The sequence below is a fragment of the Leptodactylus fuscus genome, chromosome 9, assembly GCF_031893055.1.
Source record: "Leptodactylus fuscus isolate aLepFus1 chromosome 9, aLepFus1.hap2, whole genome shotgun sequence".
Taxonomy (NCBI): domain Eukaryota; kingdom Metazoa; phylum Chordata; class Amphibia; order Anura; family Leptodactylidae; genus Leptodactylus; species Leptodactylus fuscus.
Genome location: NC_134273.1, coordinates 53,449,138 through 53,462,255, shown reverse-complemented (window position 1 = coordinate 53,462,255; position 13,118 = coordinate 53,449,138). Strand labels below are relative to the sequence as shown.

The 13,118-nt window shown below is 41.3% G+C and overlaps 1 protein-coding gene across 1 annotated transcript in view; it reads left to right on the top strand.

The window, feature by feature from the left end:
* HMCN1 (hemicentin 1) overlaps positions 1 to 13,118 on the top strand; it is a 222,579-nt gene that overhangs the window by 177,191 nt on the left and 32,270 nt on the right. The window contains exons 93-94 of the mRNA XM_075286727.1: positions 1,333 to 1,503; positions 4,235 to 4,384. Of these exons, the coding sequence (XP_075142828.1) occupies positions 1,333 to 1,503; positions 4,235 to 4,384 (321 nt within the window). The remainder of the gene's footprint in view (positions 1 to 1,332; positions 1,504 to 4,234; positions 4,385 to 13,118) is intronic.

Sequence of the window (13,118 nt, the reverse complement as noted above, 5' to 3'; positions counted from 1 at the left end):
TGGATTTATCAAACTACAGTATCTGATGTTTGATACATCTGTCCTATTCTCAGACTGTCTAATCTAACTTTACATGTTAGTTGGCTCATGTTTGGGGCATGAAGTTAACTTAGGCCATGCACCTTCCCCGACAGGCCATGTCCTTTTTCCATTAAGCTATGCACCTCTTCACAAAAGCTGTAAAAGTATCTAAAACGTAGAGCACAACATTTTAGACAATTTTTGGTGCAATTTACACCAGAATTCTGTTGCATTTAGATCAGTAAATTTCTTCCATTGTGTGTACATGAGTAAAAGATGCATTGTACTTTAATAGCTGCAGAACAAGGTAGCTTAGCAAATAGCAAGCACCATATTGACATGTTCCCACCCGTGACTAATCTTTTAATTAATTGGATATTTACCAATTTTTCCATTTAGCAAATACTTGGAAATATTATAGACTTGAATAAACATGTCTGTGCCGTACATTTGGTACAATATATTTAAAGCAAATGCAAGTAGACAAGTACATGGCATAACATTGTTAAATGTAACATAATGTACTTGGGCTGCAGTAGTAGTATGGCAGTATATTCATTGTATTAAGGTACAGGTAAGCAAGAGAAAGACTTGGATGTACTTACTGGTCAGCAGTGAATTAAGCAGCATCCAATGTCAGGCAACAGATGCAAAAGTCAACATGATTTTATGGTAAAAAAGAGATTAAAAAAACCTTGTGATCTAAGGGTATATAAACAATTCGATTAGACGTACTGTATCCACACCAAGCACAGAGGTTACCTCTGGGGAGTTTCTGCTTCTATTATACCTGTAGGGAAAGCACCAGTGTTTCCATAGGTATAACTGACATGCTGCAATTTCCAAAACCACAATGTTTTTAGAAATCACAGTGTGTCTGCTTCACATATTTTTCCTCTGTGTGTGGATGCAGTGTCCACTATGCAGTGACTTGTAAAAAAACACTGCAAAAGTCATGTTTTTTCCATGGCGTTTATGCTGTTTACGCCACGTGGTGCCTTGGCCTAAGACCCCACTTGCGGAAAAGCTTTTTTTCTTTCTTTTGCATGTTTTGCTGTGGTTTTATGAGCCAAAACCAGGAGTGGATCCAACAGAAGGGAAAAGTATAAGTGTTTATTTTATATTTCTCATTACTTTGCAAGCCACTTTTGACTTTGACTTAAAAAAAGGACCTTTAGCCTAAAAGAGAAACCTACAGATACTTTATTTCATTGTTTCTTTTATCAAAATAACTGATATTTATTATTCTGCATTTTCATCACTAATAACCAAAGACAATGCTAAAGAATGTTTTCTGTAATATCCTTGTAGCTGATGGTAATTGGGGACCATGGGAAGCTTGGAGTAAATGCTCTGCTACATGTGGTGGTGGGCAGCAGACTCGGACTCGTCTGTGCAAAAATCTTATGGAATCTAACAGTCTTCGCTCCTGCCCAGGAGACTCCACACAAGTTCTAAAATGTAATGTTCAAGCTTGCCAAGGTAAGTGACTTTGCTTACTGGTACACACTGTGGGTAATCGCTCAGGTAGATGCTTGTAGCACTGAAGGAAACAGGGACCCAGACACTGGGTTGCACACAAGTTCAGGCTTTATTCACTTGCAGTGCATTAATTGCCTTTGCAAAGGCACAAAATAACCAAAAACAAAAACCTTCTCGGCTGAGAACTCACTTACAAATAAGGAACTTTTCCCTGACTATACAGGAGCCTGGCTACCAGTCTCCCACCTTGGCAACAACAACAGGTGGCACAGTACCTGCTCTGTAGATTTGGTCTGGACAGGTCAGCTCTGTCTGTGTGGTGCCACACACCTAGTCCTCACACACAGACTATTATCAGGCCTTGATTATCCAGCTGGCCTCCCTGGTGTGGGTTTTTACCATACACCCTTTAGGTGCCTGGCTGGAATATACCTGTTTTCCCAAACCACACCCTTCACTCTCTCACAACACATATAGGTTGAACTGGGCAGAAGAGGAAAAAACACAGGAAAAAGAGACCCTGTCCTCCAGCAGAAACACATCATACATGAAGATGCCAACAGTCTGTAATATGGCCGGAATTAAGTTTCAGATATTCTCTGTTTTATTCATATTTCTGTTACAAAAAGCAAGCATTTTTTGAGAACCACTATATCAGAGAATACATAATTAATTACCATAATTATACATACATACATTCATAGTAATTCTTCAAACTAGAATTTCTAATATGTATTCCAATAGCAATATAAGGTTAAATAAACCACAATGGTCATCTGATGGAAAAAAAACCCCAGTGATATTACTTTATCTGTAGTACATTTCTCCAATCCCAAGTAACCAATGAAAATTCACAACTTTTTTTATTGAAAATCATTCAAGACCCATGTATTAAGGAAAACACCATACCAGCTGGCCATATACATTAGACTCGCAGCTGATCCTGCCACACATATGCAGGCTTGGCTGAGGGTGTATGTTTTCTGATTGGTGGAGGGGGGAGCTGCCAGACACCTGCCAAATACCTCTAACAGCCACATATCTTCCCTGGAACAAAAGAATTGTGCAGCTGAGATACAATTGTGTCATTCTTATTCTGAAAAAATACACTCAAATAAATGCTGCCACTACACTCTGCTACGTTGTGTGCTTTTAACACTGGTAGGATGTAGATAAGAGGGTACTTGTGAACAGAATGATGCATTAAATCACATAACAGGCAAAAGACCCCCCCTCCACCCCTCCCTTCTCTATAGAAGTCTGTAATGCTGAATATGGAATCAATTATAATGTAATTAAGTTGTCAGATTGAAGGTAAAGAGCAGGAAAAAAGCCTAATTGGTGAAGTAAACAGATCTCCTTAATAAGATAGAAAGCAAGTTTTTTTAAATTCAGATTCACTATTCATTTATAAAAGTAAGTTGTTTGTAACTGGAGGTATGCTTTCAAATGTAAAGGGGACCAGATGTCAAACTCTTCAAGAAACTCATTGTGAATCATTTAGGTAGTCACAAGAAGACACTGGTACACCCTGATAAAGTGGCCTTCATACCACGGCGAGAGGCTCGTGATAATACTGGTTGGCTTTATGCTCATCATGGCCAGGTCCATCATTCCCTGTCGTTGGAAGTCTACCTCCCCCTCCCCCATCCTCGTCCATGTTGGATTGGTTTCAGGAGATCCTGAATATCAGGGGAATGGAGGACCTTTTCCTTTTTTCTTCTTAATATTACAATTCTACTGTTTTACTGTTAATGTTACCTATGCACTAAGTAGAGCCCTGCTTGTTTATTGTTGCTTGTTTATTTTGTTGCTGTTTCCCACCCTCCCCTACTTCTTGTTCCCCCCTTTTACCCTCCCCCCCCCCAAGCCGGTTGCATCCGCGATTGATTGACTGTCTCCTTTTGAAAGATTGTGTTTAGAGTTGAGCAAGTACTGTTCGGATCAGCCGATCCGAACAGCACGCACGCATTGAAATCAATGCACGCAGCCAGCACGCGGGGGTTAAGTGGCCGGCTGCCGTCAAACCGGAAGCACCAGGTGCTTCCATTCATTTCAATGCGTGCGTGCTGTTCGGATTGGCTGATCCGAACAGTACTCGCTCAACTCTAATTGTGTTGTGTTTTCCTTTTTGTTGTAAAACCAAATAAAACTTTTTGGATGTAAAATTTAAAGGGAGGTTTTCTGGAGATCTAAATTTACCTTGATTTATCTGGTGGATTCTTCATCATGGACCTGTGTGTTCTGGCCTGATTCTAAACTGAGGGTTATGTGATCAAAACTATTCCCAGAATTCCCATACAGTCCACCTCCTCCCTCCTCTCCTGATCTCATTGATAATGGACCTGTGCTATAGGGGTTGGCTTACTGACTATAGTGAAATCAGCCCTGATATTACAGATACATTGCCAGTGAGATTAGAAGGGGTGGAGTGGCCCTTGGGTCAGAGGCTGATTCCATTCAAGTGACTGGGTTATAACTAGACCAGGACCCTCAGGTCCATGATGAAGAATCCGTCAGATAAATCAAGGTAAATTTTAATCCCAGAAAGCCCCTAAAATGCCTTTCTTTTTTGGAAAGACAGGTAATTTGCATAATTGTTTCCAAGAGGAAATCTGTATTATATACATATATATATACATCCCAGAAACTATGTATAACAGTATGTGTAGATTTAGAAACTAGGTATCTCATTTTGCTTTCATTTTATTTCTTTATTTTTCACGTTTAGGTGGGGCTCAGTACATTAGAGGAACTCTAGTTGGAACCATCAATGACCTTGACTTTGGCATTGCAATTCTCAATGGCACAATTACCAACTCCCCTGATACACAGAATAGGATAATAAAAGCACAATATAATCATATCCCAAAAAGTCTAGGTAAGAAAAGTAATACCACAATTTTTGCATATATTATTTTTATTTTATTTCTTGTGGGTTCTCATGATGATGGCAATACAAATGTCTAGAAAGTCTGGCTTGCCCTTGTCCAGCAATACAGGTAAGGTAAAATTTGGTCTAAATGAATAGAGTGATCTTACTTTATGCGTAGATTATCCACATTTGGACATATGGACCAAGCATGTCATTGGTGGCATCAGTGCTAACAGCACAGCCAAAAAACATTGTGGGAAAAACCAAAAATGAGTTACGGTTTTTCATGCTTTACCTTATACAGAAAGTTCAGAGTTTTCTGCTTCCATTATATCTATATGGAAACTGCCAGCGTTTTTGTAGATATAACTGACATTTTCCAATTGCAGAATGGTGGAAATTTTTATGTCCACTGACACTGCCATTCCGCAACTGCCTTGTTCTGTGCTGGTTTTACTCCAGATGTCTTTTAATTCTATTATATCAATCTGATCAGGAAAGAAATATCTGCCTTACAACCCCATCAAGATTAAAGCTCTAGGTCTGGGGGCCACACAGTGGCTCAGTGGTTAGCACTGCCGCCTTGCAGCGCTGGATTCTGGTGTTCAAATCCCACCAAGGGCAAAAAACCATCTGCAAGGAGTTTCTATGTTCTCCCTGTGTTTGCATGGATTTCCATCCCATATTCCAAAAAGACATTCTGATAGGGAAAAAAATGTACGTTGTGAGCTCTGTGTGGGGCTCACAATCTACATAAAAAAAAAAAAAAAAAAGTTCTAGGTCTTATGTCTTCTAAGGAGCTGTTTAATATGTTAGGACATGCTATGGTCAGATACATAGTAGCAGTCATTTCAAAAACAGAATGTGTGAAATTCCAATCAAATACAAATTTTAGTGACGAAGATTGTGATTCAAAATTTGTTTACATTTATTATATTATATTTTATTTTATTATATTGAGTTATATTTTTTATAGTCGGAAATTTGTGTTTTATGAGAAAACCTAGATTTTGCTAGTGAAATTTTGAGATGTATAATCTGTAGAGATGAGCGAACAGTGTTCTATCGAACTCATGTTCGATCGGATATTAGGCTGTTCGGCATGTTCGAATCGAATCGAATACCGCGTGGTAAAGTGCGCCATTACTCGATTCCCCTCCCACCTTCCCTGGCGCCTTTTTTGCTCCAATAACAGCGCAGGGTAGGTGGGACAGGAACTACGACACCGGTGACGTTGAAAAAAGTAGGCAAAACCCATTGGCTGCCGAAAACATGTGACCTCTAATTTAAAAGAACAGCGCCGCCCAGCTTCGCGTCATTCTGAGCTTGCAATTCACCGAGGACGGAGGTTTCCGTCCAGTTAGCTAGGGGTTAGATTCTGGGTAGGCAGGGACAGGCTAGGATAGGAAGGAGAAGACAACCAACAGCTCTTATAAGAGCTAAATTCCAGGGAGAAGCTTGTCAGTGTAACATGGCACTGACGGGCTCAATCGCCGCAACCCAGCTTTCCCAGGATCCTGAATGGAATACACTGTCAGTGTATTCCCGTATACCCGATATATACCCCCGATACCCGTTCCAACGGTGTGCCCCCCCACCTTCACCCCAGAAATACCCTGCAAGTCCCCTAGCAATAGGATTGGGGCTATATACACCCACTATTTTTGCTACTGCCATATGGTGCAATTGTCTCACTGGGAATTCAAAGAATATATTGGGCTTACATATAACTTCAATTCCAGGGAGAAGCTTGTCAGTGTAACGTGGCACTGACGGGCTCAATCGCCGCAACCCAGCTTTCCCAGGATCCTGAATGGAACACACTGACAGTGTATTCCCGTATACCCCATATATACACCCCAAATCCCCGTTCCAACGGTGTGCCCCCCCACCTTCACCTCAGAAATACCCTGCAAGTCCCCTAGCAATAGAATTGGGGCTATATACACCCACAATTTTTGCTACTGCTATACAGTGCCATTGTCTCACTGGGAATTCAAAGAATATATGGGGGTTATGTGCACCCACAATTATTAATACTGGTATACAGTGCCATTGTCTGACTGGGAATTCAAAGAATATATGGGGGTTACGTGCACCCACAATTTTTAATACTGCTATACAGTTCCATTGTCTCACTGGGAATTCAAAGAATATATGGGGGTTACGTGCACCCACAATTTTTGCTACTGCTATACAGTTCCATTGTCTCACTGGGAATTCAAAGAATATATGGGGGTTATGTGCACCCACAATTTTTAATACTGGTATACAGTGCCATTGTCTGACTGGGAATTCAAAGAATATATGGGGGTTACGTGCACCCACAATTTTTAATACTGCTATACAGTTCCATTGTCTCACTGGGAATTCAAAGAATATATGGGGGTTATGTGCACCCACAATTTTTAATACTGGTATACAGTGCCATTGTCTCACTGGGAATTCAAAGAATATATGGGGGTTATGTGCACCCACAATTTTTAATACTGGTATACAGTGCCATTGTCTCACTGGGAATTCAAAGAATATATTGGGGTTATGTGCACCCACAATTTTTACTACTGGTATATAGTGCCATTGTCTGACTGGGAATTCAAAGAATATATGGGGGTTATGTGCACCCACAATTTTTAATACTGGTATACAGTGCCATTGTCTGACTGGGAATTCAAAGAATATATGGGGGTTATGTGCACCCACAATTTTTAATACTGGTATACAGTGCCATTGTCTGACTGGGAATTCAAAGAATATATTGGGGTTATGTGCACCCACAATTTTTAATACTGGTATATAGTGCCATTGTCTGACTGGGAATTCAAAGAATATATGGGGGTTACGTGCACCCACAATTTTTGCTACTGCTATACAGTTCCATTGTCTCACTGGGAATTCAAAGAATATATGGGGGTTATGTGCACCCACAATTTTTAATACTGGTATACAGTGCCATTGTCTGACTGGGAATTCAAAGAATATATGGGGGTTATGTGCACCCACAATTTTTAATACTGGTATATAGTGCCATTGTCTGACTGGGAATTCAAAGAATATATGGGGGTTACGTGCACCCACAATTTTTGCTACTGCTATACAGTTCCATTGTCTCACTGGGAATTCAAAGAATATATGGGGGTTATGTGCACCCACAATTTTTAATACTGGTATACAGTGCCATTGTCTGACTGGGAATTCAAAGAATATATGGGGGTTATGTGCACCCACAATTTTTACTACTGGTATACAGTGCCATTGTCTGACTGGGAATTCAAAGAATATATTGGGGTGACGTGCACCCACAATTTTTGCTACTGCTATACAGTGCCATTGTCTCACTGGGAATTCAAAGAATATATGGGGGTTATGTGCACCCACAATTTTTAATACTGGTATACAGTGCCATTGTCTGACTGGGAATTCAAAGAATATATGGGGGTTATGTGCACCCACAATTTTTAATACTGGTATACAGTGCCATTGTCTGACTGGGAATTCAAAGAATATATTGGGGTTATGTGCACCCACAATTTTTACTACTGGTATACAGTGCCATTGTCTCACTGGGAATTCAAAGAATATATTGGGGTTATGTGCACCCACAATTTTTACTACTGGTATATAGTGCCATTGTCTGACTGGGAATTCAAAGAATATATGGGGGTTACGTGCACCCACAATTTTTGCTACTGCTATACAGTTCCATTGTCTCACTGGGAATTCAAAGAATATATGGGGGTTATGTGCACCCACAATTTTTAATACTGGTATATAGTGCCATTGTCTGACTGGGAATTCAAAGAATATATGGGGGTTACGTGCACCCACAATTTTTGCTACTGCTATACAGTTCCATTGTCTCACTGGGAATTCAAAGAATATATGGGGGTTATGTGCACCCACAATTTTTAATACTGGTATACAGTGCCATTGTCTGACTGGGAATTCAAAGAATATATGGGGGTTATGTGCACCCACAATTTTTACTACTGGTATACAGTGCCATTGTCTGACTGGGAATTCAAAGAATATATTGGGGTGACGTGCACCCACAATTTTTGCTACTGCTATACAGTGCCATTGTCTCACTGGGAATTCAAAGAATATATGGGGGTTATGTGCACCCACAATTTTTAATACTGGTATACAGTGCCATTGTCTGACTGGGAATTCAAAGAATATATTGGGGTTATGTGCACCCACAATTTTTAATACTGGTATATAGTGCCATTGTCTGACTGGGAATTCAAAGAATATATGGGGGTTATGTGCACCCACAATTTTTAATACTGGTATATAGTGCCATTGTCTGACTGGGAATTCAAAGAATATATGGGGGTTATGTGCACCCACAATTTTTAATACTGGTATACAGTGCCATTGTCTGACTGGGAATTCAAAGAATATATGGGGGTTATGTGCACCCACAATTTTTACTACTGGTATACAGTGCCATTGTCTGACTGGGAATTCAAAGAATATATTGGGGTGACGTGCACCCACAATTTTTGCTACTGCTATACAGTGCCATTGTCTCACTGGGAATTCAAAGAATATATGGGGGTTATGTGCACCCACAATTTTTAATACTGGTATACAGTGCCATTGTCTGACTGGGAATTCAAAGAATATATTGGGGTTATGTGCACCCACAATTTTTAATACTGGTATATAGTGCCATTGTCTGACTGGGAATTCAAAGAATATATGGGGGTTATGTGCACCCACAATTTTTAATACTGGTATATAGTGCCATTGTCTCACTGGGAATTCAAAGAATATATGGGGGTTATGTGCACCCACAATTTTTAATACTGGTATACAGTGCCATTGTCTGACTGGGAATTCAAAGAATATATGGGGGTTATGTGCACCCACAATTTTTACTACTGGTATACAGTGCCATTGTCTGACTGGGAATTCAAAGAATATATTGGGGTGACGTGCACCCACAATTTTTGCTACTGCTATACAGTGCCATTGTCTCACTGGGAATTCAAAGAATATATGGGGGTTATGTGCACCCACAATTTTTAATACTGGTATACAGTGCCATTGTCTGACTGGGAATTCAAAGAATATATTGGGGTGACGTGCACCCACAATTTTTGCTACTGCTATACAGTGCCATTGTCTCACTGGGAATTCAAAGAATATATGGGGGTTATGTGCACCCACAATTTTTAATACTGGTATACAGTGCCATTGTCTGACTGGGAATTCAAAGAATATATTGGGGTTATGTGCACCCACAATTTTTAATACTGGTATATAGTGCCATTGTCTGACTGGGAATTCAAAGAATATATGGGGGTTATGTGCACCCACAATTTTTAATACTGGTATATAGTGCCATTGTCTGACTGGGAATTCAAAGAATATATGGGGGTTATGTGCACCCACAATTTTTAATACTGGTATACAGTGCCATTGTCTGACTAGGAGTTCAAAGAATATATTGGGGTTATGTGCACCCACAATTTTTACTACTGGTATACAGTGCCATTGTCTCACTGGGAATTCAAAGAATATATTGGGGTTATGTGCACCCACAATTTTTACTACTGGTATATAGTGCCATTGTCTGACTGGGAATTCAAAGAATATATGGGGGTTACGTGCACCCACAATTTTTGCTACTGCTATACAGTTCCATTGTCTCACTGGGAATTCAAAGAATATATGGGGGTTATGTGCACCCACAATTTTTAATACTGGTATATAGTGCCATTGTCTGACTGGGAATTCAAAGAATATATGGGGGTTACGTGCACCCACAATTTTTGCTACTGCTATACAGTTCCATTGTCTCACTGGGAATTCAAAGAATATATGGGGGTTATGTGCACCCACAATTTTTAATACTGGTATACAGTGCCATTGTCTGACTGGGAATTCAAAGAATATATGGGGGTTATGTGCACCCACAATTTTTACTACTGGTATACAGTGCCATTGTCTGACTGGGAATTCAAAGAATATATTGGGGTGACGTGCACCCACAATTTTTGCTACTGCTATACAGTGCCATTGTCTCACTGGGAATTCAAAGAATATATGGGGGTTATGTGCACCCACAATTTTTAATACTGGTATACAGTGCCATTGTCTGACTGGGAATTCAAAGAATATATTGGGGTTATGTGCACCCACAATTTTTAATACTGGTATATAGTGCCATTGTCTGACTGGGAATTCAAAGAATATATGGGGGTTATGTGCACCCACAATTTTTAATACTGGTATACAGTGCCATTGTCTGACTGGGAATTCAAAGAATATATGGGGGTTATGTGCACCCACAATTTTTACTACTGGTATACAGTGCCATTGTCTGACTGGGAATTCAAAGAATATATTGGGGTGACGTGCACCCACAATTTTTGCTACTGCTATACAGTGCCATTGTCTCACTGGGAATTCAAAGAATATATGGGGGTTATGTGCACCCACAATTTTTAATACTGGTATACAGTGCCATTGTCTGACTGGGAATTCAAAGAATATATGGGGGTTATGTGCACCCACAATTTTTAATACTGGTATACAGTGCCATTGTCTCACTGGGAATTCCACAAATAATTTGGGGATTCATTCACCCTACATCTCAGGCTCTTGCCATATTCACCCAGGTTGTCAGTGCTGCACCAGCTCGTTCCCAGACAGCTCGGCCCGAAAAACACGTTACCTATATAGAGGATTTGGACAATGAAGACAACATGTTCTAAATCTAATGTCTGCACCTTCTCCAGAATTAAAATAAAGGCAGCGTTTAACTTTCAAATAGCACTGCACAAAGGAAGAGCTTATCAGCTTGTCTCATGACATGCTACTGAAAAGTTTCATTTGTGTATCTTAATGTAAATATAGTTGTATAAGCTTTTTGGGTTTTAGGCACTGCCAAGTTATTTATTACCACCCGCTCCCTTATAATGATGATGACGCCAAAGTCACTGTGGGTGTTCAGAGCTCACAGCTTTGGGTGACATTTGTCTTGCTCTCTGTCGGTACCAGCTGTCTTTTTGGATACCGTAAAGTTATGTTGACTTTATTAACAGCTATAGAAGCTTTAGCCAGGTTGTGACGGTGTGTAACCCTAACAACACTAAGTGGGATACACATTAATAGTCAGTCTATGTACGCTAAACGTATCACTGAAGTAATTTTTTTTCCCTCTCCCCTAATATAAGAAAGGAACAGACATTAGACCTAGACCGGGGTTCGAGGCTTGAAAAAATCCAGTATTATTTGTTCTTCATGATGTGAAATATGTGTTGAAAAGCAACCCAAGATGAAGTCAGCCATGTGTGCCAGTGTGTTACTTGGCATGCCTTTGCTGGCCCCAACTGTAAGGGTCACTCTCCATTTCCTCCATTTTCCACTCCCCTTCACACCATTTGTGGTGAAGCAATGGGATGCACTGAAGTGCACCCTCTAGCCTCGTGTGGGATAGGGACATCAGATGCCACTCCAACCCCCTCGTCTTCCTCCGCCAGCCAACGGTGCGAAGATGAGAGGAGTGTGCTCTGAATGTTTTCTGCCTAGCAGAGGCTAGTTCTCACTTACGAAAATGGCCCCACTTTGACCTGTATATCAGGCACAATGGTGTAGGTTTCAAAGAAACATGGCACCAACAAGTTGGAAAACGTGGGCCATGCGTGGACCGTGTTTGAGTCTGGCAAGCTCCAGATCTGCTACCAGGTTCCAGCCATTATCACAGGCGCAAAAATGCCAGGCCCCAGGTGTAGCAGGGAAAAAAAAATGCCATCTCAGCCAGGATGGCATCCCTGACCTCGGAGGCACTGTGCTGTCTGTCCCCCAAGCTGATCAGTTTCAGCACGGCCTGCTGACATCTCCCCATGCCAGTGTTACAGTGTTTTCCGCTAGTAGCTGGGGTGGAGGTTGCAGCTTCGTAGGGTTTCAGTCTACTCCTGCCATGAATTTTGGCCTGGGAGAGGAGATAGGCCACCCCAGTTTGCACCCGGGGAACAGACTCCACCACATTCACCCTGCCTGTCATTAAAGATAAGCACTGCAGCATCCCTGACCACAGGCGCTTGTCCATGTGTCGGTGGTCAAGTGGACCTTGCAGCAAAGCGCAGAGCTCTGGGCCCGACTGATGTTATGGGACACATGCAGGCGCAAGGCAGAGACAGCACACCAAGAGAAGTAGTAACGGCTAGGCCCAGCATAGGAAGGTGCCCCAGCTGCCATCTGCTGACGGAAGGCCTGGGTCTCCAGAAGCATAAACAAACACCAACATCTCCAGGGCCAGCAGTTTATCGATGAGGCTGTTACAGGCTTGGGCATGGGGGTGGGTTGTATTGTACTTCTGCCTGCAATGGAAAGCTTGGGAAATGTGGAGTGGCTGGGAAGAGGCGCATGATGGTGCAGGCCAAAAGGGCGCATGAGGGTGAACTCCCCAATGTGTCAGAGATAGGTGTGTAGGTGTCCTTGCATCATATACTTGCACCATATTTGGCTTTGGAAGTTAATTTTGTGCCAAAAAGTGGTTAAGACAGCGATCCCTCAGCTACTCCCGTTACACTGTCTATTGAAGTTACCATCTGTGGAAGTGGACCACCATTTCTAAGATCCCAAAGGAAGCAGGCAAGAGATGTGCAGTTCAGAAAAAAAGATGAGAAAATAAGTTTAGGCTGTAGAGCACAGAGGGATCGGAGAGGACAGAGCTGGTGTCGGCCAGGTATTCCCACAACATGCGCCTATACTTGTCCCTCCT